This window comes from Budorcas taxicolor, chromosome 18, assembly GCF_023091745.1.
Source record: "Budorcas taxicolor isolate Tak-1 chromosome 18, Takin1.1, whole genome shotgun sequence".
NCBI lineage: Eukaryota > Metazoa > Chordata > Mammalia > Artiodactyla > Bovidae > Budorcas > Budorcas taxicolor.
Window position 1 is genome coordinate 23873882 of NC_068927.1, and position 23273 is coordinate 23897154.

A 23273-nucleotide genomic window follows, 5' to 3' on the forward strand; every position below is an offset into this window, starting at 1 on the left:
TCATCCTACTTGGAAAAAATAGTTTAGATTATACAAAGTAATTGTTATATTTTTGGTTCTTGTCATTCTTCTTGAATGATGGATTTACTGTTTACTTTGTAATTTAAATACTATTTAGTGACTGCTAAGTGCGTGGTGGATGCTTTTTTCCTTTAATTTTTGGTATTTTTCCTGCAGATGATCTCAATGCCACCCACCAACACTGTGTTTTGGCTGGTTTACCACCTCGCTTTAGTTCCACCCACCGAGTGGCAGAGGTAAGTGTAAATAAAAGTGTGACTCAAACTTAACTGGATGTGACAGAAGTGGTTGCATGAGCAATTTATCATAGAACTTTGGAAGACTATTTGATAGGAAAATTGCTTCCATCTAACTAGACATTAGCCTCTGTTTACTTGCTTTTTGAGCTTTGAGTTGTGTTGAATCCAGTTGTTAAAAAGTGTCTTCACAGCCTGGGCTAAGTCTGTTTTGCTTCCTCCGAGTTGTGTTTCTTGGAAAACGTGCCTGCAAGAGGGGCCCTTGGCAGGTGTTGCTGGTTGGAGATTTTCTAAAGTGTTGGTACCTGTCAAGGTCAAGGTCAAGGTGGTGACTGGAATGAAATTGGGTAGATCTGTGTGCTTGTGCATGTGTTAGTTGTAACTGGGCTCAGAGGGTTGAGAATTTACATTCCCATTAACTTTTGGGTCAGGCTTCTGGGCATGTGAATGTAAATTAAAGAGACACTTACAGTGGTGCCAGGGAATTTCTGAACTCCCCAGTCGGGTTCTAACCCATGCTTGACTGCTGAATTCTGCCACCACTTGCAGTGGCTGATAGTCAGCTGATTAGACTAGTTCCGAATAGAAAGTTAAGATGAGGGAAGCACTTAGGAGTCACCTGGGGTGTTGTGTGTGCTTACTTAGGAAGAGTTGTAGAGAGCAGGGAGGATGATCATGAAAAGTTGACCTCGTATCCAAACTTGTTATCTATGCTTTGCTTTTATAGCTTGACTTTTCACCATACTACAGGGGGACCAGTGTGAGAAAGTTGGGCAGAAGGGATAAAATAAAGTATTAAGGAAACACAGACACACAACCTTTCTAGTCCTGATACTATAGTCTATAAGGCAATGTCATGTGTGCTGGTAATTAAGTAGCTTTCCTGGTAGACTGGTCAAGCTGCTCGGTGGCTGAGAAGGCATGTGTCTGTTTAAGTCAAGATGCCAGCAAGCCCATCAAGCATTCCCTCCTCCCCCCTTCCTCCTTATCTCCCTTTCTTATTTCTTCCATTCAATCATTCATCTAAATATTCGAGGGCCTGTTCTGTGTCCAGCAGCACTAAAGGCTTGAGAGACAGAGAGAGAGAGCCATCAGCTTGACGGGTATGCCCACTAGTTTTGCTGAACTAGCTTTTCAGTTTGAGAGGCAAATATTAAATAGACAAACACACAAATAATTTATCTTAGAGACCTAAAAGTAAGTTCTATTAGAAAAGAAGACAGGAAGAAAGGAAGGAAGGGAGGGAGGAGGCAAGGGACAAAGGGAAGGAGGGAAGAGGAAGGAAGGTGAAGGGAGGAGTGAAGGAAGGCGAAAAGAAGTGAGCAAGCAGTTATCAAGCATCTTACGTGTGCTTTGTGTTGTGCAAAAAAGATTTCATTTTTGTATAATTCAAGATGGTATAGACATCTGTCTTTCTAGTCAGAACTTTTCAAGAATTCTTTTGAGTGTGTGGCTACTTACACATATCTTTGCATCTTTCCTAATTCAATCTGGAAGAGTGAACAAGGTGATTAGTGCTGTGCTGAGAGGGCTAGTATAAAATGATGAATAAGAAGTTTGGGAAAATGTATTTGATAAGGATAACAATCATATCTAATTCAGAGTGTTCTTATGAGGATTAAATGAGTTAATATGTATAAGTGTTTTAGAACAGTGGCTGATACAGAGTATGCCTGCGAAGAATGTTAGCTGCTATACATACATATTAAATCGCTCCTACCTCCACTACTGCTGTTGCTACTGCTATTACTACTACTATTACTATTACTGCCTTTTTCAATTATCCTGATGAAAAGCTAGTGGGAGACAGGAATAACCAAAACTCTGTGTGGAAGGCGATACTGTCTCCGTTGATACGCTGGAATGAACACAGTAAAACAAGAGAATTTATGTCATCAACAAATCTTAATTGGAAGAGTTGCTATTGACTGAAAGCTACTACTCAGAAGAAGGGAAGTGATTTTAGTTCTATCATCCATTCTGCAAACTTCTGTTGAACTTTCCAGTGTTCAAGGTATTCTTTTAGACACTTGTGAATAGCAGTAGTTGACATGTGTGGTATCTTTAAGATGCTTCCCGTCTAAGAGGAGGTAAAGTACAGAATAGAGAGTAGCAAAACAGCGTAAGACTTCATGAGTGACCTGACAGGTAGATGTGTAAGACTTGAATGTGTAGGGATTAGGGAATTTTAGGACAGTTGAGGTCAGCTAATGGGATGAGGACTCAGGTGGAAATATTGTAATTGGTTTGGGATGGGGATACAAGGGGAATATTGAATGGCTCAACTTTGAATCCAAGGATTACTAGGAAAGGAGTGTTAGCAGATAAAGGCTGATTCCTGAATGGGACCAGATTGTGAAAGATCTTGGATATTAGGTGTGTTTGGAGTTGGTGATGGACAGGGAGGCCTGGTGTGCTGCAATTTATGGGGTTGCAAAGAGTCGGACACGACTGAGTGACTGAACTGAACTGAACTGAACTGAAACTTAAATTAGGGGATTTCCTGGTGGCTCAGACAGTAATGAATCTGCCTGCAATTCAGGAGACCCAGGTTCAGTTCCTGGGTCAGAAAGATCTCCTGGAAAAGGGAATGGCAACCCACTCCAGTATTATTGCCTGGAGAATTCCATGGACAGAAAAGCCTGGCAGGCCACAGTCAGTGGGGTCACAAAGAGTTGGACTTGACTGAGCAACTAACACTTTCACTTTCACGAACTTAAATTGGTTGGTGAACTGAAAGTCACTCAGTCGTGTCCGACTCTTGAGACCTCATGGACTGTAGCCTGCCAGGCTTCTCTGTCCATAGGATTCTCCAGGCAAGAATACTGGAGTGGGTTGCCATTTCCTACTCCAAAAGTGGTTGGTAGATGGGGGTTATCAATGATTTATTTATTGCAGTATTGACATATTGGAGCTATCTTTTGGAAGATGAAAATGATAAAGACATCAATTAAACCTGTTAGTCTGAACTAAAGTAGTGGCAACAGGAGAAAAGAAGAAATTTCCTTGACTAATGTAGGAAATGTAGTGACAGACTTGGCAACTGAATGCAGTGGAGGAGGGAATGTAAGAGTGAATGAGTGGGCGAACGAATGAATGGGTGAACAAGCGAAGGAATGAACACACTGACCATCTCTCTACTGTGCTTGTCGTGTGCCAGGCTCTTGGGTGACTGTGAGGTTGCAAGTCTGGGTGATTTGGAAATGACGTTACTGTAAGCAGGTAGTTCTAAGACACTAGGGAAAGAATATAGTTCACTTTCAAACAGTCTGAGTTAGAGCTGCCAAGTGGAGAGGTCCAGCAGACAAATGGAAATTTGGGATTAAAACTTGTAAGAGATCAGGGCATCTTTCCTTCCCCACCTCCTACAATAAAAACGTACTCCGAAGTTCCCAAAAGGAGCCCTTTAGACTGCGTTTTTAAAGGACACCTCTGGTCTTACTTCCTTTTTTCCTAGATGACCAACTTTGCTAAAGTGGCAGTGCTATAAAAATGTCCTGAGGTTTAGCTTTCTCTGTTTAGTTATAGCTGTTTATTTGTGTCTTCTAGTTTTAGGGAAAATTTTGAGCATTACTTTATTTATTAAAAAAAAAAAAAGAAGAAATGGAGATGTACAGTGATGCTCTTAGGAGAAAAATATAATCCCAAACCTGCATCTTTTATCTCTACTTTAGTTGAAGCTTATGATATTTTACTGATTAGATACATACAATGTGAATGATGTGACTATCCTGCTTTCTATATTGTAGATCATGGTCAGCACATGCTATGGTCTGTGGGCCAGCCAGCTGTTTTTATAAATAAAGTTTTATTGGAACCCAGCCATGCTTATGTATTGTTTATGGCTGCTTTGGAGCTACAATGGCAGAGCTGAGTAGTTGAACACAGACCTTATGACCTGCAAGCCTAAAATATCTACTATCTGTCCTTTTTTTAAGAAAAAGTTTGCTCACTCTGTTTTGCGTGATCCTCTATATACAGGCTTCAAAAATTATCTTAAAGTTAAATGTAGTCTTTTTTAAAAAAATTATCATTTTAAGGTTAACTTTTTACTTCTACCAAAAGTCAAAAATGATAATATTTAATGCTGGTGAAGTTACAGTGAAACTGTACATTAATGCACTTCTGTTAGTTTTTCTAATCGGCATACTTTTTGGAAAGCTATATTGGGATATGTCTAAAGCACCATGAATATTTTTATGGTATGGTAAAGATATTGAATAATATTTTTGATCTCAAACCTAGGAAAAAATTCAAAAGAAGTATATATAAAAAACTATTTGCCTGGCATGATTAATAGTAGTGAAAAGATGGATAAAACCTTAACACCTTTATATTACGTGACTCACTAATTAAATTGTTAATATCATCACCTCATTGAGCAGCATTGCAAATGGAAGTTTGGAATACTTATGTACAAACAGTGAAAAACAGCATATACGTTGCTATGTATATATTGATTACAGCTGTGTGTGGATGAAGAATCACACTCAATGAAAATAAAATAGGATAACGTGGCAGGATTATGTTTTTATTTTATTTAAAACTTTTAATTTCATCTTACTGTTTTCAGTACCAGAAGAGGGAAAAGATTTTTTTCCCCATCACTATAGCTGACATTGCTGTTTCCTTAAATATATATGGAGAAAATCCATGCAACTTTATAGCCTTACTTGTTCTACAAATGACCTTTCCCTCATGCAGTATTGAATTTGACCTCTTTTCTGTGCCAAACAAAATGATTTGCTATTTTCTGCCTATTCACAATGTGTAGGAAGCAGATTGTTTTAAGGAAATGATGTTCTGAAATTCATTTTAGTTACTCAGGAGAAATCTATTCAGATTTTGGTTGCAAAAATGTGATTAGGTTATGTCTGATGACTCTCAATCTTTCTTTGATTTTAGTTTTGTTTTTTTTTTTCTGGTTGTGATAGAATGTTCTTGGGATTCAACACAGAATATCTGTTTTTTCTAAATTTTAATGTTATGTATAATTATATTTTGAATAGGTAGTTACTCAAATGGTTCAAAACTCAAAATGTATCTGAATTGTACAGTTGATATAAGCCTCTCCTCACCCAACCAGCTCCTCTTCCCCAGAGGCAACCAATATTATCAGATATTTTTTATCCTTTCAGTGATATTTAATAAATATGTAAGCAAACACATATGTATTTAATGATAATTTTTTAAAAATCTTACATAACTAGTAGCCTGCACACTATTCTGCACTTTTTGTTTTGCTTTATTTTAGTTAACCTTGGTGAATAATTACTTATCAGTATGTGATTCTTAGAGTAGGAAATTTTTTTAAAAGATATGATGCCAAAAGCATAAGCTATCAAAGAAAAAATAGATGATTTGGACTTTATCAAAGTTAAAACTGTGATGCTTCAAAGATTCAGTTCAGTTCAGTTGCTCAGTCGTGTCCGACTCTTTGTGACCCCACGAATCACAGCACGCCAGGCCTCCCTGTCCACCACCAAGTCCCGGAGTTCACTCAGACTCACGTCCATCGAGTCCGTGATGCCATCCAGCCATCTCATCCTCTGTCTCCCCTTTTCCTCCTGCCCCCAATCCCTCCCAGCATCAGAGTGTTTTCCAATGAGTCAACTCTTCGCATGAGGTGGCCAGAGTGCTGGAGTTTCAGCTTTAGCGTCATTCCTTCCAAAGAACACCCAGGGCTGATCTCCTTCAGAATGGACTGGTTGGATCTCCTTGCAGTCCAAGGGACTCTCAAGAGTCTTCTCCAACACCACAGTTGGAAAGCATCAATTCTTCGGCACTCAGCTTTCTTCACAGTCCAACTCTCACATCCATACATGACCACAGGAAAAATCATAGCCTTGACTAGACGGACCTTTGTTGGCAAAGTAATGTCTCTGCTTTTCAACATGCTATCTAGGTTGGTCATAACTTTTCTTCCAAGGAGTAAGCATCATTTAATTTGAACAGTATGAAAAGGCTTCAAGTGTTACTATCAAGAAAGTTAAAAACACAACCCACAGAATGGGAGAAAATATTTGTAAATATATTATAAATATATATATGTCATATATCTCACAAGGTACCCATTTTTAGAATATGTAAAGAACTCTTACAAGTCAGTGATTGAGAAGATAAATAATCCAACCTTTTTTACAATTAAAAATTTTTTTAATTAATTAATTTTAATTGGAGGATAATTGCTTTACAGTGTTGGGGTGGTTTTTGCCATACTTTGACATGAATCCAATCTTTTTTTTTTTTTTTACTTTATTTTGCTTTACAATACTATATTGATTTTGCCATACATCAACATGAATCCGCCACAGGTGTACATGAGTTCCCAATCCTGAACCACCCTCCCATCTCCCTCCCCATACCATCTCTCTGGGTCATCCCAGTGCACCAGCCCCAAGCATCCTGTATCCTACATCAAGCCTAGACTGGCAATTCGTTTCTTACATGATAGTATACATGTTTCAATGCCATTCTCCCAAGTCATCCCACCCTCTCCCTCTCCCACAGAGTCCAAAAGTCTGTTCTATACATTTGTGTCTCTTTTGCTGTCTCGCATACAGGGTTATTGTTACCATCTTTCTAAATTCCACATATATGTGTTAGTATACGGTATTGGTGTTTTTCTTTCTGGCTTACTTCACTCTGTATAATTGGCTCCAGTTTCATCCACCTCATTAGAACTGATTCAAATGTATTCTTTTTAATGGCTGAATAATACTCCATTGTGTATATGTACCACAGCTTTCTTATCCATTCATCTGCTGATGGACATCTAGGTTGCTTCCATGTCCTGGCTATTATAAACAGTGCTGCGATGAACATTGGGGTACACGTGTCTCTTTCAATTCTGGTTTCTTCAGTGTGGAATCCAATCTTTTAAAAAGGTAAAGGATCTGAATAGATATATCTCCAAAGGAGATATACAAATGGCCCGTAAATACATGAGAAGATAGCTATAATCAGAATCACAGTAACAAGTGTTGCTGAGGATATGCAGAAATTGAAGCCTTCATACATTGCTGGAGGGAATGTGAAATGGTGCAGCCATTTTGGAAAAGTCTAGCACTTCTTCAGAAGGTTAATATAGAATTACCATGTTGCCCAGCAATTCCATGTCTAGGTGTATACCCAAGAGAAATGAAAACTTGTACATGAATGTTCATAGTAGCTTAATTCATAGTAGCCAAAGAGTGGAGAGCCCAAAGGTTCATCCTCTGATGAATGGATAAACAGGTGGCATATCTCTATGGCTGAATGATTTGATAATGATATCTGACAATAAACAGGAACGGGATACTGACACATGTTCAACAAGGGAGAATCTTGAAAATAAGACTGAGTGAAAGAAGCCAGTCACAAAGGACCACAGATTGTATGATTTCATTTATACGAAATATACAGAGTAGTCAAATCTATAGATCCAGAAAGTAGATTAGTGCTTTCCTAGGGCTGGGAAGGCTGGTAGAAATGAGTCGGTGTGACTGCTGAAATGGATGGGGTTTCTTTTTTGGAGTGATTAAGATGCTTTAAAATTAACTGAGGTGATTGTTGCTGCTGTTTCTGCTGCTAAGTCACGTCAGTCGGGTCCGACTCTGTGCGACCCCATAGACGGCAGCCCACGAGGCTCCCCCATCTCTGGAATTCTCCAGGCAAGAACACTGGAATGGGTTGCCATTTCCTTTTCCAATGCATGAAAGTGAAAAGTGAAAGTGAAGTCGCTCAGTCATGTCCGACTCCTAGTGACCCCATGGACTGCAGCGCACCAGGCTCCTCCATCCATGGGATTTTCCAGGCAGGAGTACTGGAGTGGCGTGCCATTGCATTCTCCGAGGTGATGGTTACACAACTCAATATACTAAAAAACATTGTATTATATGCTTTAAGTGGGTAAATTTTATGACATGTGAGCTATTAATATATTTCAATAAAACCGTAACCTAAAAAAACTAGTCCTGATTATAGGTTATTTGGGAATATATATATATACATCTTCTGAGTGTTTAGAGTTCATCTTCCTCTTTATATCAGATGACTTCTAATCACCCAGAAAATGTATTTATATTCCTACCCCCTCTTTTTTTTGGTGGCAGCAAGTATGGCTTCACCAGAGTTCATTTAACTGGTCCCTCATTGATGGGAAGTTCTGTGTTGTTTTCAATCTTTTGTTATAGAAGATGGCATTTTAATTAATTGCCCCTCCTGTAGGTTACACCATACTTGGGAAAGTAAAGGTACAGGCAGAATATGTTTATAGATAGAATGTTATGAAAAAAAAAAATGTTGTAGAGTTGCCCGTGGGACAAAGGCGAGTGGAAATTTAATTCTAGTTTTTGTTTTTTCTTTGTAGCACATTAGAGCTGCTGCCCTTCTATTCCCAGCACTTTGGGATCGTCATATTAAAATACCTAGTCAAGCTTCTGGTTTTGGCACAGAAACTTTGTTGGTTTTTTTTCCCCCCAGGCGTGCCCAGGTCACATTGTGTAAAGTGGCAGTAACCATGCAAAGAATTTTTGTACCAGGGGATTAGCCTTCAAGATTATTTCGAAGGGATTCGTTTAAATTGTAAATAATAAAATAAAAATACTTTGGGGAGACATCTCCCTCATTGGGTCTAAAGGATATTTATAGCTTGCTTTTTATCATCCTAGGAAGTTGTGTCATTATCAAAACAAACGGATGCACACTCCGCCCGCATCCTCTTTTTTTCTGACGTATGCTTATTCAAAGGAGTTTGTCCCTTTGACCTCTGTTGGCTCCTGCAGATCAAAGAGGGATGGGCCCATTACCTGTGCCTTTGCTCATGCCCAGGTACTCGGTGATGCCTTTGAACATGCCTTGAGGGCACGAGTCACAGATTCTCCACGATTTGAAGATTCTCTTCTGCCAACGACTTGCAGCTGCCTAGTGTACACTTTCTTGCCGAAAAGGAAAATGAATCCTTTGCTCTGTGTTTATAGCTTCATTTTTCCCCCGTTGCTGTTGTATTTTGGGTGATTTTGAATCAGTTCCCCTGTCTGTTTACCTTTTTATTTCCCTCATTGTTAGGTGCAGGGCACTTGAGATAAAGTCGGCATCCTTGACTTCTTGGTTAATTAGTTATTCCTCCAATAGGTACTTAGGGCCTATCCCCTAGTGGCTCGGATGGTAAAAATCTGCCTGCAATGCAGTAGACCCACGTTCGATCCCTGGGTCGGGAAGGTCCCCTGGAGAAGGGATTGGCAACCCACTCCAGTGTTTTTGCCTGGGAAATCCCATGGACAGAGGAACCTGGCAGGCTACAGTCCGTGGGGTTGCAAAGAGTCGGACAGGACTGAGTGACTAACACTTTCCGATAGGTACTTATTAAGTTTATATATATATTTAAGACTCAGGGACTTCCCTGGAGGTCCAGTGGTTAAGACTCCATGCTTCCACTGCAGGGGGCACAGCTTCAGTCCCTGGTCAGGGGACTAAGATCCCACATGCCTCACAACAGGGCCAGAAACAAACAAAAAGACTCAGTTCTAGGTGCTGTGGTGTATGTAGAGTATATACATTTGGAACAGGGCGTTAGCCTCCAGAAGCCTACTCTCTGGAGACATGAAGCCTATGTAATAAGAAAACAGCAACATGAGTGGCCCGGGGGAGGCCAAGCTGGGAGCGCAGAGCCCAAGGAGAAAGCTGCTGTAGTCAGTCTTGGGTTAAGAAACGTAGGCTGAGTTGTGAGGGCAGCAGGTAAATGCCCAGGAAGGGGACAGACATCCTAGGAAGGGAGGCGTTGGTCAACTGGAGTTCGCTTATCATCTTGGTGGCTGGTTCTGTCTCTGCAGTGCTCGACGGGGACCTTGGAATACATCTTACAGCGCTGCCAGGTGGCCCTGCAGAATGTCCGCGATGAGGCAGACAACGGTGAAATCTCTTTGAAATCCTTGGAGTCAGTGGTTTTGAAACAAGGAGAAGAGATCCACAACGAGGTAAGGGCTTCCGAGAACCGTGGTGACCCTGTCCTACTTGTAGCTGACAAAGGAATCGGCCACTGTTAGCTGTGAGTGCAAGAGACCAAGCATGGTTCATTGCTTACAAGACAGTAGCCAGAGCATCGGCATTTTCATGCCAGTTCTGCCAGCCTTTGTCTCCACAGTGCACAGTGGGCCAGATAGCATATGCCAGGTGGCATGTGCATGGAGGGTTTACGTTCTGTTAATAGGAGAGGGGACTTCCCTGGTAGCTTAGCTGCTAAAGAATCTGCCTGCAATGCAGGAGACCCCTGTTCTATTCCTGAGTCAGGAAGATTCTCTGGAGAAGGGATAGGTCGTCCACTCCAGTAATCTTGGGCTTTCCTGGTGGCTCAGATAGTAAAGAATCTGCCTGCAATCTGGGAGACCTGCGTTCAAACCCTGGGTTGGGAAAATCCCCTGGAGGAGGGCATGGCAACCCACTCCAGTATTCTTGCCTAGAGAATCCCCATGGACAGAGGTGCCTGGCAGGGTACAGTCCATGGGGTTGAAAAGAGTTGGACACAAATGAGCGACTAAGCACAGCACGATAGGAGAGGAGCCCAGGCTGGGGTAACCTGTTCGTGGTGGGCAGTAGGCATGCCTGTCCTTTGCTCCAAATCAAGGCACATCTTTTTCCTCTAAGTCTGTTATCAAACCTTCCCTTTATTCTGGGCAGAGAAATTATATTTTCCAAGGGTATTAACCATACACACATCCTTGCAATGAGAGTCTGAAACAAAAGGGAAGACATGTAGAAACGCAGGAGGCCCATGAAGGCTAATCTTCCAACAAAGGCTGATGGAAACTGAAGGCCAATCCTCAGAGCAGGTGAAGCGTAGGAGCCATGCCTTTTGTTTACAAAATTCTGAAGTCTGTGAGACCAGCAGGTCTGGGTCCCCTAAGTCAGTGTTTCACAAACTTTGTTATTTTAATGACTACCCGGTCAATTTTTGCCATATCTTTGGACTGTATCTGTTGTTATCTTTTTGATACTTTTTAAAGAATCAGCTCATTATTTATGTAAATAAAAATCTTTAAAAAGGACGCTTTATATTACCACTTTTAAGTGGAAAGCCAATATCAGCAGCCAAAAGAAAAAGTAACCAGAAAACTCTAGCCTGTGATAACAGCAGTGTTATGCTATTCTAGCAGGTGCTTTTGGCTAAAGAAGGTTCTGGACCTACAGTCTTCATTTTTCACGTTAAGAAGTGAGGTTAGTGCAGAACTTCATACACTTTCTAAAAGTCATTGAATTCTACACTAAAAGTGGGTGGATTTTGTAGTGGGTGCATGTGTGTGTGCTCTTCAGCATATCTGACTCTTTGCAACCCTTTGAACCGTAGCCCGCCAGGCTCCTCTGTCCATGGGATTTCCCAGGCAAGAACACTAGAGTGGGTTTCCACGCCCTCCTCCAGGGGGTCCTTCCAGCTCAGGGATCGAACCCGCATCTCTTGTGTCTCCTGCATTGCAGGTGGATTCTTTACCCCCTGAGCCACCTGAGAAGCCCTTTATGGTGGGTAAATATACCTTACAAAAAAATAGGTTACCAAGTGGTGGAGAATTATTGAAGATTATCATCAATCAAAGAGTTTTTCTTTGATGTAGTTAGAACCATTGGTAGAGAATTTGGAATACAAAAATGTTCTCAGTCATCTTTTCAATAAATAATTACTGAACATGCACAAAGCACTCTTTCCGGGTGCTTTTGGATAGACTGGTAAATAAAATAGACATTCTGGTGCAGGGAGATGATGATAAACAATAAACACCCTCCATCAGTTCATTACATAATATGTTGGAAAAAGTTAGAGTAGAGGAGAGTGAGATAAGCAGAGAGCATCCCCACTATTAGATGTCCTTTGAGCAGAGGCTTGAAGGAGGTGAGGGAGGGAGCCATGTGGATATCCAGGTCACAGCGTTTCAGGCAGAGGGAAAAACCGCTGCATGGGCTGTGCAGTGGGAGAATGCCTGGTGTTCATGGACTAGCTGAGGGACAGTCCCATGTAAGTGGTGGGAGTGGGGCTGAGAGTTCCAGGAGATGAGGTCATGGAGACGGTCCCAGGGGATGAGGAGCCGAAGGCTGTATTGGTCATTGGAGGTGTCTGTAAGGACCAGGACTTTCCTTTTTACTTTGAGGGTAATAGGGAACCACTGAGGGGTTTTGAGCAGAGGAGAACAGAGTTCACACAGAGCCATTAATATTTTCTTTCAATGTTTTTTTACTGTGATACAAGTCATAGAGTATAAAACAGACTATTTTAAACACATTTAACTGTATGGTTCAGTATCACTATGGTTCACCTTGTGGTACAACTCTCATTATCATCCGTCTCCCAGATTTTTAGCTTTCCTAAACTGAAACTCTATCCCCGTTAAACACTTAGGTCCCCATTCCCCGTCCTCAGCCCCCCTGCCCCACCACAGCCCTGACCCCTGGCATCTACCAATGTACTTTCTGACTCCATGGATTTCCCTGTTCTCATGTACGTGGAATCAAACAGTATTTGTCTGTACCTCCTGTATATTGGAATGAGTTTAACTTAATCTAATCTATGTCCTGTATGTTTTGTGCCACTTCCTTCCCCCCCCCCCCCATGCTATACAGTAGGTTCTTATTAGTTATCTGTTTTATACATAGTAGTATATAAATACCACTCTGTTTCCCAATTTATTCCCCCTACTTTCCCTGCTTTGTGTCCATACATTTGTTCTCTACATCTGTCTCTATTTCAACGTCATGTAATATCTTTTAAAAGATATTGAATTATCTTATGAGCTTCTCCGTAGTTTGTGAAATATGCCATAATCTCTACAACCAAAGGCAGAGAAATTGTGCCTTTTAGGGAAATAATAATCACTTCTAATGCTCAGCTAAACCCAGGAGTGACTTTCCTCACTCCCTTTTGTCTGCTAAGTAGCCTGTGTTTTCTGCCACCAATTCCTGCTGGAGACACTTCTGAGAACTAGAACTTGAGGAAAGAGAAGCATCTGTGGGCCCGGAGACCTCACTCAGTTAGACTTGGATGCAAAGTTGTGTCTTACTCCATATTGCCTTCTGTAAACACCTTGCAGTTTTAGGAGCCAGGCTAGCGATGCACCAGGATGGATGTGTTCTTTAACACATATGTGGGCTCTTTTCCATCTTTTCTGGTCTTCTGCGACTGACGGCGATGTTTTGTTACCAGTGATGGGTGGGGGTTGTCTGTAAAATCACACTGTTTATCTAACCAGAGGGAAAATACTGTAATCTGAATCCATGTGCTTCAGAAAGTGGCTGGCTGCTTTTGACACTGTATATGTTAGTGGGGTGGGGATGGGGGCAGCGATATATCAGCAATGTTAGCCCCTTGAGGCTAGCCTCAGCTTGAATGGGGAGGTCTTAAATCTAAGTAGCATGTTTACCAGTCTTCTCCAGTCCCCCAGTCTTTGATTCTTCAAGGTCGTGTCCTTGCTTTCAGAGTGCATTCCATATGTCAGGGCACATCGTCAGATCCTCTTCTTTTGCCCTGCGAGTTGGCATGCTCACACTCTTCTGTGTTCTGTTGTGTGAATGAGAGCAGGAGTGTCCATAATCCTTCCCACGCTTCTTACTGTGTGCTTTCCTCTCTCTCAAAGGCCTTTGCTGGACTAATTATATGATGAAGCCCTTGGTTTTATGTCTGCAGACTTTTGGGCTGTGTGAGTTTAACTGTGGTTGGTTTTCCTTGTCTTAGATAGGTTCTAACTAAGCAATTTGGGGACTTTGGAGATCGGAACTCAGTACCCGAAGGATATATTGTTATTCCAATTTAAGATGCTTACACAGATTTTTGGTCAAGTTTAATAGAACTTTCCTCTGTGCTTATATAATCGTCTTTTCCTTCTTAAAAATTATAAAATGTGGAATTCATTCTTGTTACTTAGTAAATTTCCTCTAGGAGAATGTATCGGGTTGGCCAGAAAGTTTGTTCAAGTTTTTTCATGGCCAGAAACTTCATTCCGGTTTTTCCATAAGATGTTATGAACATAAGATGTTATGAACATAATATGTTGGCCAAATGAACTTTTTCGCCAGTCCGTTACTATTTGATGTCATCATTTGGTTCTCATTTTGTCCTGATCAGACCTGCATGTTCCTTAGAACTCCTGGTAAAGGGCTTTCATGGAGTAACTCTTTGTAGATTGGACCTTAGCATCTCTCCCTGTTCTAATATCTAATATTAGATATTAATATCATTCTAGTATCTTTCTGCTTGAAAACACTTATTTTATTTGTTACAGTGAGACATTTACCGCTGTAGGCATGTTCCCACCCCTCATGCATAAGCTGACCTGGGATCAAACCAAGGATTGAAACTAACTTGGCAGAAGCAGGTGACGTTTGCTTACCTGTAAGAGTGATGCAAGTGATTTCCAACTGTACAGTGATGTAGTGACTCAGAAATGTGTTTTGGGAACCTTATAAGCTTTGCTCCCCATTGCCTAAGTTCCCAGTGACTATGGTTCAGGTCAGCAGATGGATTCTGTTTGTGCTTCACCTTCAGATTTTTCTAGACATTTCTAGGAGAAAAGCTTATCTTGATTGACCTCTCTTTTGACTATCCCACAGAGCAGTCAGGTGCAGGCGAATTAGAAAGTTTCCAAGAGATGATTCTCTGGGTCACAGCTACGTAACTAACACTGTTGGAAGCATGTGTTCATTTTTCTCTGACGATTCAGAAGACCCTTCAAGATCCTGAACGTTCTCTAGACTTGTCAGTGTGCCTTCCGACACCAGTGGGTATTATATATCATTGTATTGCCGTTACGCCAAAGATCAGATAATAGTGAATTTCCATTAAGTGCATGTCTGAAACCTGGGAGTGTGGTTTAGGAGCATCATGAACAATGACAGCACCTCAAGAGAAGCTGAGAGCCTGGCAGGAGGGACTACCCTCTGGAGAAGGGTTGAAGAGCCTCCTCTAAGTCATGGCTAGACCATTGTCAGTCAGCCAGTATGGTGAGACTGATTCTTTTCAGCCTTGAAGTAATAGGATTTGTGCTCTATTCTGAGTCCTAACCTTTTGGTTTTGTGCAGCATCTGCCCTGCCTCTTTCCCTCCTCATCAGCAGACTTTGGGGTAGAAGGGTGGACGACTGCTTTTATTTTGGTAACTCAAACTGAATCAGGCAGCTGGAAATATTTTTTGCTTTCTTAATTAATTTTAAGGAAAGTGCCAACTGCTTATCTTGGCAATGTTAGAACTGGCGAGGGCAGCATTTGATGAATATCCTGTAATAGTTTTTGCCCACAATGTCAAAGTGAAAAAGCCAGGTTACGGAGTTGATTAAAATGCCTGCCAGTGGGTTTCATGCCCACAGAGATTGTATCTCATGGGCAGGACTTCCACCGCTGAAAAAAAACTCTGTTGGGTATAAGTTTCAGGGGTTGAACTTTTCTGGACCGGCCTCAGTGGAACAGGGGGTGAGCATGAATTGACATGGTTGTTAAAACTCTTCTTGCTCAAAAATTTCATAAGATTGTGAGATTCTTGAGGACAAGGAATGCTGGGCCTTGTGGTCTCCTTTGGGCTGTATCCTTCGTATCTCCCAAGTGTCCGGCATGTTCGGCAATTCATTATTAACCCACTTAATCCTCACCATAAAACTCTGTGGTGCTATGTAATTATCTTTATTTTACAGATGACAGAGCTATTCAGGAGTAGAGCCTAGAACTGACTCCAGAGACTTTATTCTTAACCATGACAGTGTCTGTTTCAAAAGATAGTTGGGGCATCTAAAGAGGAAGTGAACATCATTATTTATTAAAATGGACAAGATCTTTCTTTGCTTCCATGTCCTATAGAGAGTTTCCAAGTATTCTCCACTCTTTTGAGTTTTCATTTACCGAAATCCAGACTCTTTTGTACCTTTACGGGCTGAATGAACTAATTACAAACGATAATTATTTTGTTTCCTGGGATATCATGGTTGCTAAGGCTTGTATGTTTTGTTCTCATAATGGAAATAAGCAGCCCAAGAATTAAAAAAAAATTAAAAGCAGAACCCTTTCAACTCTCCCTAACATAGAGGCTTGATGCTTTGTTGATAGGCTGTTCCTGTAATGTGAAGAAATTTCATGTGAAATCTAAAAAGAACTCTTTTTTTTTCCCCTTGTAATAAATAATGTTGTTAAACCTGTATTTTCAGAGAAGTTGAACTACACTTGTATTCATTTTCTTTTCAAAGCAGTTAAGTTTACCTCTGTTAACCACTGTCTTTTAATACCGCAGATAAGGTTTAGCAGCTATTGTCTGAATATTGTCTACATTCCCTTTTTTCCCTGTTTAAACAGCTTTAACTGAAATCAGTTCTACATATCAAACAAACATTTAGCTAATGTAAACTAAAACCCTTTCATATGACTTGGCGTTCTCAGGTTAGTTATTTGAGTGATTTTCACCATTGTTAAATCTTCACAAGTTGCTTTTGTTTGCATGAAAGTTCAGCATGGATAAACAAACAAAAAATTCTTTGTGGTAACAGGTGAAGACTGTAATAACTCTGTGCCTGTATATGGAACATGATTACCTTAGTAAAGCCAACCTTAACCAATATTAACCTGTGAAAGCTCTACATTTCTTTAGACAGCAGAAGTAAAAAGAGCTTTGGGATGAATGAAGTTGTACTTTGATGGTAAAATTTGCTTTTCAAGTTGAAGATAAGTGATAGAAAATACATAGGAAACAACTTCTTATTCTTTTAAAGCTTCAGTTAGTCTCTCACCTACATATGTTGGGATTATTTCAGTGCAAGAAAAAGAAAACTCAACCTGAAATGGGTTAAGCCACAGGGGCTTCAGGAATAGCTTGATCAAGAGTCAGTTGATCTGACTAGGACCTCGTTTTTTAATCTGTTCATCTTGTAGCTGCTTCCTACTGTGTAATGCTTCCTACCATTCTTCCCATTCTGTAGAACGGTTGCAGAATCCTTTTCCTGAATCTTCGGACAGTCTTATTCTGATTGATCATATGCTTGTTTCCCCCAAGCCCATTTTTGTGGCTGGAGAAGTGTGGTGGCCTGGTTGGTTCAGATAGGGTTGCATGTTCACTCCTGGTATTAGAAGTGGAACACTAGCTACCCAGACCACATGGACTGAGCCCGGGAAAGGCAGTGGGTTACCAGATGAATCATGGGATTTGGCTAGAGTAAAAGGGTGCTGAGGAGAGAAATATTTGAGGTTTACCGTAGTAGGTTCTTAGGAAGGAAGAGAAATGATTAGTGGCTTTACTGTGCTTTGTACCTGTTGTCATTTGCCCTGACTGAATTGAAAGTGACAGTTTGAATGGCTCTGTAGGTATAATGTGTGCCTCCATAATTAACTTTATATTGTTCAGTTACATGAGCACCTTACTGCCAGCTCCTCCTGGCCCATGGGTAAATTCTTTATTTATTTTAGATCTAAAAATACTTGAAATTGGTACCTCCTAATATGGGTCTGTGTTTTGCTCTTTTTGTTGTTTTTTAGTCGCTAAGTTGTATCTCACTCTTTGCAACCCCATGGACTACAGCACACCAGGCTTCCCTGTCCTTCACCATCTCCCAGAGCTTGCTCAGATTTGTGTCCATTGAGCCATCTAACGATGTCATCTTCTGCCACCCTCTTCTTTTGCCTTCAATCTTTCTCAGCATGAGAGTCTTTCCAGTGAGTTGACTCTTCGCATCAGGTGGCCAAAGTATTGGAGCTTCAGCTTCAGTCCTTCCAATGAATAGTCAGTGTTGATTTCCTGTAGGATTGACTGGTTTGATTCTTTAATAAAGATGTTTAATGAAAACATATTTTGTTTAATTATGCCTTTCCCACCCTACACAGCACAGGCTGTCATGCACTTTAGGGTCTCAGGATTTGTTGTGATTGACCAATAGCTTCCTCTTGTCTGAGTGATGAACGTGACTGAAAACGCCCTCCGCAGCCTGACCTGGGTTGTCTCACTAAGCTCTACGTCTCCTTCCTCCTTGACTTTGTGAAAAGGCTCCAGAGACTTTGAGTTATGTTGGGAACTGGTTAGGCTGAGCTTTTCTCTTTTTCTCACCCTATGGCTGTGAAGTTACTGGAGGAGAATTGAATGACGAAGTTCATTGTCCTTGATTGTCCATCATGGGGACGTTATAACCACGGTCTTGTCTTTATGATCCCCAGGTCGAGTTTGAATGGCTGAGACAGTTCTGGTTTCAAGGCAGTCGATACAAAAAGTGCACTGACTGGTGGTGTCAGCCCATGAGTCAGCTGGAAGAGATGTGGAGAAAGATGGAATGGTTGGTAAGTGTCTGGGAGCGGATTTCTTGGGATGTTGTGCTCTGTTGGTCTTCGGCCGCCTCCTTTGCCTGGGTAAATGCAAGAGAAAGACAAACATCATATGATGTAGCTTACATGTGGAATCTAAAATAATGAGGCAAATGAAATTATCTTCAAAACAGAAGTTGACTCACAGACATGGAAAACCAGTTTATGGTTACCAGAGGGGAAAGGGAGGCCAGGAGGGATAAATTGGGAGTTTAGGATTAACATAGACACACTGCTATGTATAAAATAGATAATCAGAAAGGATCTATTGTATAGCACAGGGGACTCTACTCAGTATCCTATAATGGGAAAGAATCTGAAAAAGAACAGGTTTATATATGTGTGTGTATATATATATATATGCTTTGGTGTATGAGGCTTTGGTCGGCACCTGAAACTAACACTACGTTGTCAATCCACTGTACTTACTCTTTGTAAGGTAATGGGAACAGCCAAGATTTGATCAGCACAAGCTGAGCTCAGTGCAGTGAACCTTTACTGAGCACTTCCTGTGTGCAGGGCTTCGCTGATAGCTCAGTTGGTAAAGAATCCGCCTGCAATGCAGGAGACCCCTGTTCATTTCCTGGGTTGGGGAGATCTGCTGGAGAAGGGATAGGCTAACCACTCCAGTATTCTTGGGCTTCCCTGGTGGCTCAGTTGGTAAAGAATCCGCCTGCCGCGCAGGAGACCTGGGTTCGATCCCTGGGTTGGAAAGATCCCCTTGGAGAAGGGAAAGGCTACCCACTCCAGTATTCTGGCTTGGAGAATTCCATGGACTGTGTAGTCCATAGGGTTGAAAAGAGTTGGACACGAAACTGAGCAACTTTCACTTCTCACTTTTCCTGTGTGCAAGGCACCATGTTAGACATATGTTGGGAAGCGACCATGAGAAGCATGCAGCAATAATTCCTAAACTTCATCTGCCTTTTTATAGGCACCAGGCACTCTTCTAAGAGTTTTCCCTGTATTAACTTTTAAAGTTAAACCGTTAAAGTTCTTATGACAGTCTGGTGAGGTGCAGAAACTGTTAATTTATAGATGTGAAAACCAAGGCCTAGCGAAATGAAGTGCCTCGCCCAAGGTCATGGAGTAAGTGGCAGAGGGAGATTGAATCCCAGGCCGCCTGGCTCTTGTGCCCTTAACCACTGCATTCGGTTTAACAAGGGAAGAAGAGTGAATATAGCCAGGTGTTACATTAACTCAAATGAAATCCTGTAATGGAGATTTAAAGAAAAAAAAAATCACTATCCAGAGGCAGGAGTATTAAATTCAGAGCACTGGAGCTGGGACAGTTGTGAACAACAGATGTGGCTTTTGGGGACCTTGGGTGGGGAGAAGGAGGGTTGGTTGCATAAGGCATTCTGAGAGAAGCGTTAGGTCCCAGTTACTGTAAAAACAAGATCACAAAGTGGGAAGTACAGTGTGACCAGAGTGTGGAATTCAGGGCATGTGTAGTAGGAACTCTCACTGGAAGGTATGTTGAGGCCATTTGGGTTAAGTCTAAATTTAAATAGTAGTAATAATGCCAGTGGGGCTTCCCAGGTGGCTCAGTGGTAAAGAATCCACCCACCGAGGCAGGAGATACGGGTTTGATCCCTGGGTTGGGAAGATCCCTTGGAGAAGGAAATGGCAGCCCACTCCAATGTTATTGCCTGGAAAATTCCATGGACATAGGAGCCTGGTGGGCTACAGTCCAAGGGCTTGCAGAGTCAGGCACAACTTAGTGACTGAGCATGCATGCACGCACATGATACTTACTAAGTTCCATACACTATTCTAAATATTACATATAGAATTTAATTTCTATGATAATTTCATAAAGTAGATATTTTTCTCCCATTTTACACAGAGAGTTTTGTGTTGTATTGTGTGTTAGTCACTTAGTTGTGTCCGACTCTTTGCAACCCCACGGACTCCTCTGTCCATGGTGATTCTCCAGACAAGGATACTGGCCTGGGTAGCTTATCCCTTCTCCAGTGGATCTTCCTGACCCAGGGATCGAACTGGGGTCTCCTGCATTGCAGGCAGATTCTGTACTATCTGAGCCACCAGGGAAACCCAAGGAGACTGAAGCATAAAAGGTTTCCCTAACTTCCTCAAGGTCATACAGCTAAGTCAGGGAACTGGAGTTAGAACTCAGGAAGACCGGCTCTAGGGTCATGCCCTGCACCACCTCACTGTTCTACCTCCAGATCACAAGTTTGGAATGTAGTGGAAAAGTGATAAAAGCCTGCTAAACTCTTAAGAGAATACTGCTGCACAGACTTTATGAGATGTGCTAGAAACAGTGAACCAGTTTGCAAAAAAATGAGTAGTTCTTGCTAATCCCTATTTTATAATAATGAAAATACCAAGTCACAACCATGATGGCACCCCGGTTTGAAAGTCTGAGTCATAATTCAGAAGTCCCGGCTATCCAGCCTTTTCCTTAAATCTCTAAATCACACCTTTTCATGGATGTACGTTTAGGGGAGGAATGTTGTAATCCTTTTAGTGTACTAACAGTATCACAAAAATTGATTTCTCCAAAGACATGAATCAGTTCAAACTGGAGCATTGTGCAGCTGGATTGGAGGTGATGAAAATTTCGTGCTGAAATTTCCTCAGTTAGTTCTCTTCCTAAAATTAGGCTGTGCAGAGTATGCTCTGGTTTTTTTCTGGGATGTATATTATAAGGGCAGCTTCATTTTGAGAGAATTTCTTTTTCACTGTGTAATTCTGGTTTTATCTGTTTATCTACATGAGTTAGAAACTTCCCTGGTGGCTCAGTGGTTAAGAATCCACCTGCAAGTCAGGAGCTGCTGGAGACGTGGGTTTGATCCCTGGGTTGAGAAGATCCCCTGTAGGGGAGCATGGTGACCCTCTCCAGTATTCTTGCCTGGAGAATCCCCATGGACAGAGGAGCCTGGCGGGCTACAGTCCATGGGGTCACGGAGTCAGATATGACTGAAGCGACTTAGCACACACGTAGGAGTTAGAACTTCTTTACTTGCTAAACCTTGATCTTAAGGTATAGGTTTGACTTTGGGACTGTAACTTAACAGTTCTTTGAATTAGAGTTGGCAAACTGTAACAATTAAACAATTAGAATTGGTGAAATAAGAAAGAAGCTCATAGTATTTTAAAAATATATTTTTGAATTGCTTTTGTTCAAGGGCTTCTTTTTTTTCAAAGTGGAATCTTTGGTTTTGTGAGCTTACCAGTGATGTTTATTACGAACTCACTTACACTATTTGGTTATATATATATATATATATATATATTTAATTTGGTGGTGCCTAGCACATTAGATCTTCATAACTCTTGTGCAAAAATACTAAAAAGAAGAACAGTCTTGGGAATAGGCCAGAGCCAGTTTCTTTGCAGTTGGTGTGGTGTTACTGAGTGTTCTGAGTGAAATCAATGGGCTCTGTGTCTCAGCAAGTCTAAGGATGATGGTTATCAGCAGAATGAAGGTTTGGGCCAAGATAAAAGGAATGACACTTCTAAATTAAATTTAAGCATTGCTTCAAGCCTTTTTGTAATGACTTTTAACAGATTCATAATAATGTACTTTTGCTATTGGAAGAGATGAGAATGATCATTGGAAAAGTCTATGATTCTGTGACTGGCAGTGCCGTGCCATCTGATAGTTGTGTGGGGATGGAACTGGCACTGGCTGGTTACGTTCCTAGTTTGTACCAGCCTGCCTCCGATTTTTTCATTTGTGAGCAGTAGGGGGCAATGTTGAGCTACCAGTTTGAGGCCCCCGGATGCTAGCTAAGCCTTTCAAGAAAATGCAGACAAATGTACCATTAACTGTCCAGAATTATCCCTGTTGCTTCAAGTTAGCTGTAATCTCCAAGATTCCATAACACAGGAAATCAGTTGTGGGTTAACAAATTCAACAGCAATTTAACTTAAAAAGTGCAGTGTTTGGTGCACATTTGGATTCTATAGAATTAGGCTAATCCAAACACCCTTTCTGAATGCACTCACCTGGCTTCCGGGGAATACACGACTCAGCAGGATGATCCTTTTAGACAAACGCTTCTTCTTTATCATTATGCTTGTCTGTATTTGTTGCGTATGTGTTGTGGAAAGATTTCTCTAATTAATGCACTTTGTCTGTTGTGCAACATAGCTTCGATCTCCTTTGGCGAGAAAATAAAACAAAAAAACCTCAGGCAATATGTACATTACTTTTCACCTTTTGCTTGTGATTAAAGCAACCTTTGACAGCCCTCGTACTGGGGTAGAGACTTGTGTTGTAACTCCTGTTTGTCTTTGTGGTTTTTTTTTTTTCCCTTTGTGGTTGGAAGGTATAGTCTCAGGTAGGATCTAAAAGAAGAACGGAAAATGAGCTTTGAAATCACATTTCTTCCATTAATGGTAATTGCTTCACATGTCATAACCAGTCACGTATTTTAAAAAGTTTAGTCAGTTATCTCTAAGACTCCCCTAGCCTCCATTGCCCATCTCCTGTTCCAGCAAGCACCTTTTTTTAAATCACACTGTTTATTTTTGCCATTTTTTTCCCCTGAGGATAGTTCTTCTCTGGGCATGCTTTTGTGATGTAAATGTTAAACCTTATATTTGAATAACATTCTGAGAAAATATCACATTTCCTCTGAATATTGCCTCATGAACTTATGAGCCATTAAGCGCAAAAGCACCAGAACCCTTTCTTATAATCCAGGAACTTAGCCTAGTCGTTCTTCTCAATTCTGCTCTTCAGGAAGGTATGATGACACTC

At 41.2% G+C, this 23273-nt stretch overlaps 1 protein-coding gene across 1 annotated transcript in view; it reads left to right on the forward strand.

Moving 5' to 3' along the window:
• Positions 1 to 23273, forward strand: part of FTO (FTO alpha-ketoglutarate dependent dioxygenase) — a 426238-nt gene that overhangs the window by 167085 nt on the left and 235880 nt on the right. The window contains exons 5-7 of the mRNA XM_052655406.1: positions 178 to 257; positions 10070 to 10213; positions 18395 to 18514. Of these exons, the coding sequence (XP_052511366.1) occupies positions 178 to 257; positions 10070 to 10213; positions 18395 to 18514 (344 nt within the window). The remainder of the gene's footprint in view (positions 1 to 177; positions 258 to 10069; positions 10214 to 18394; positions 18515 to 23273) is intronic.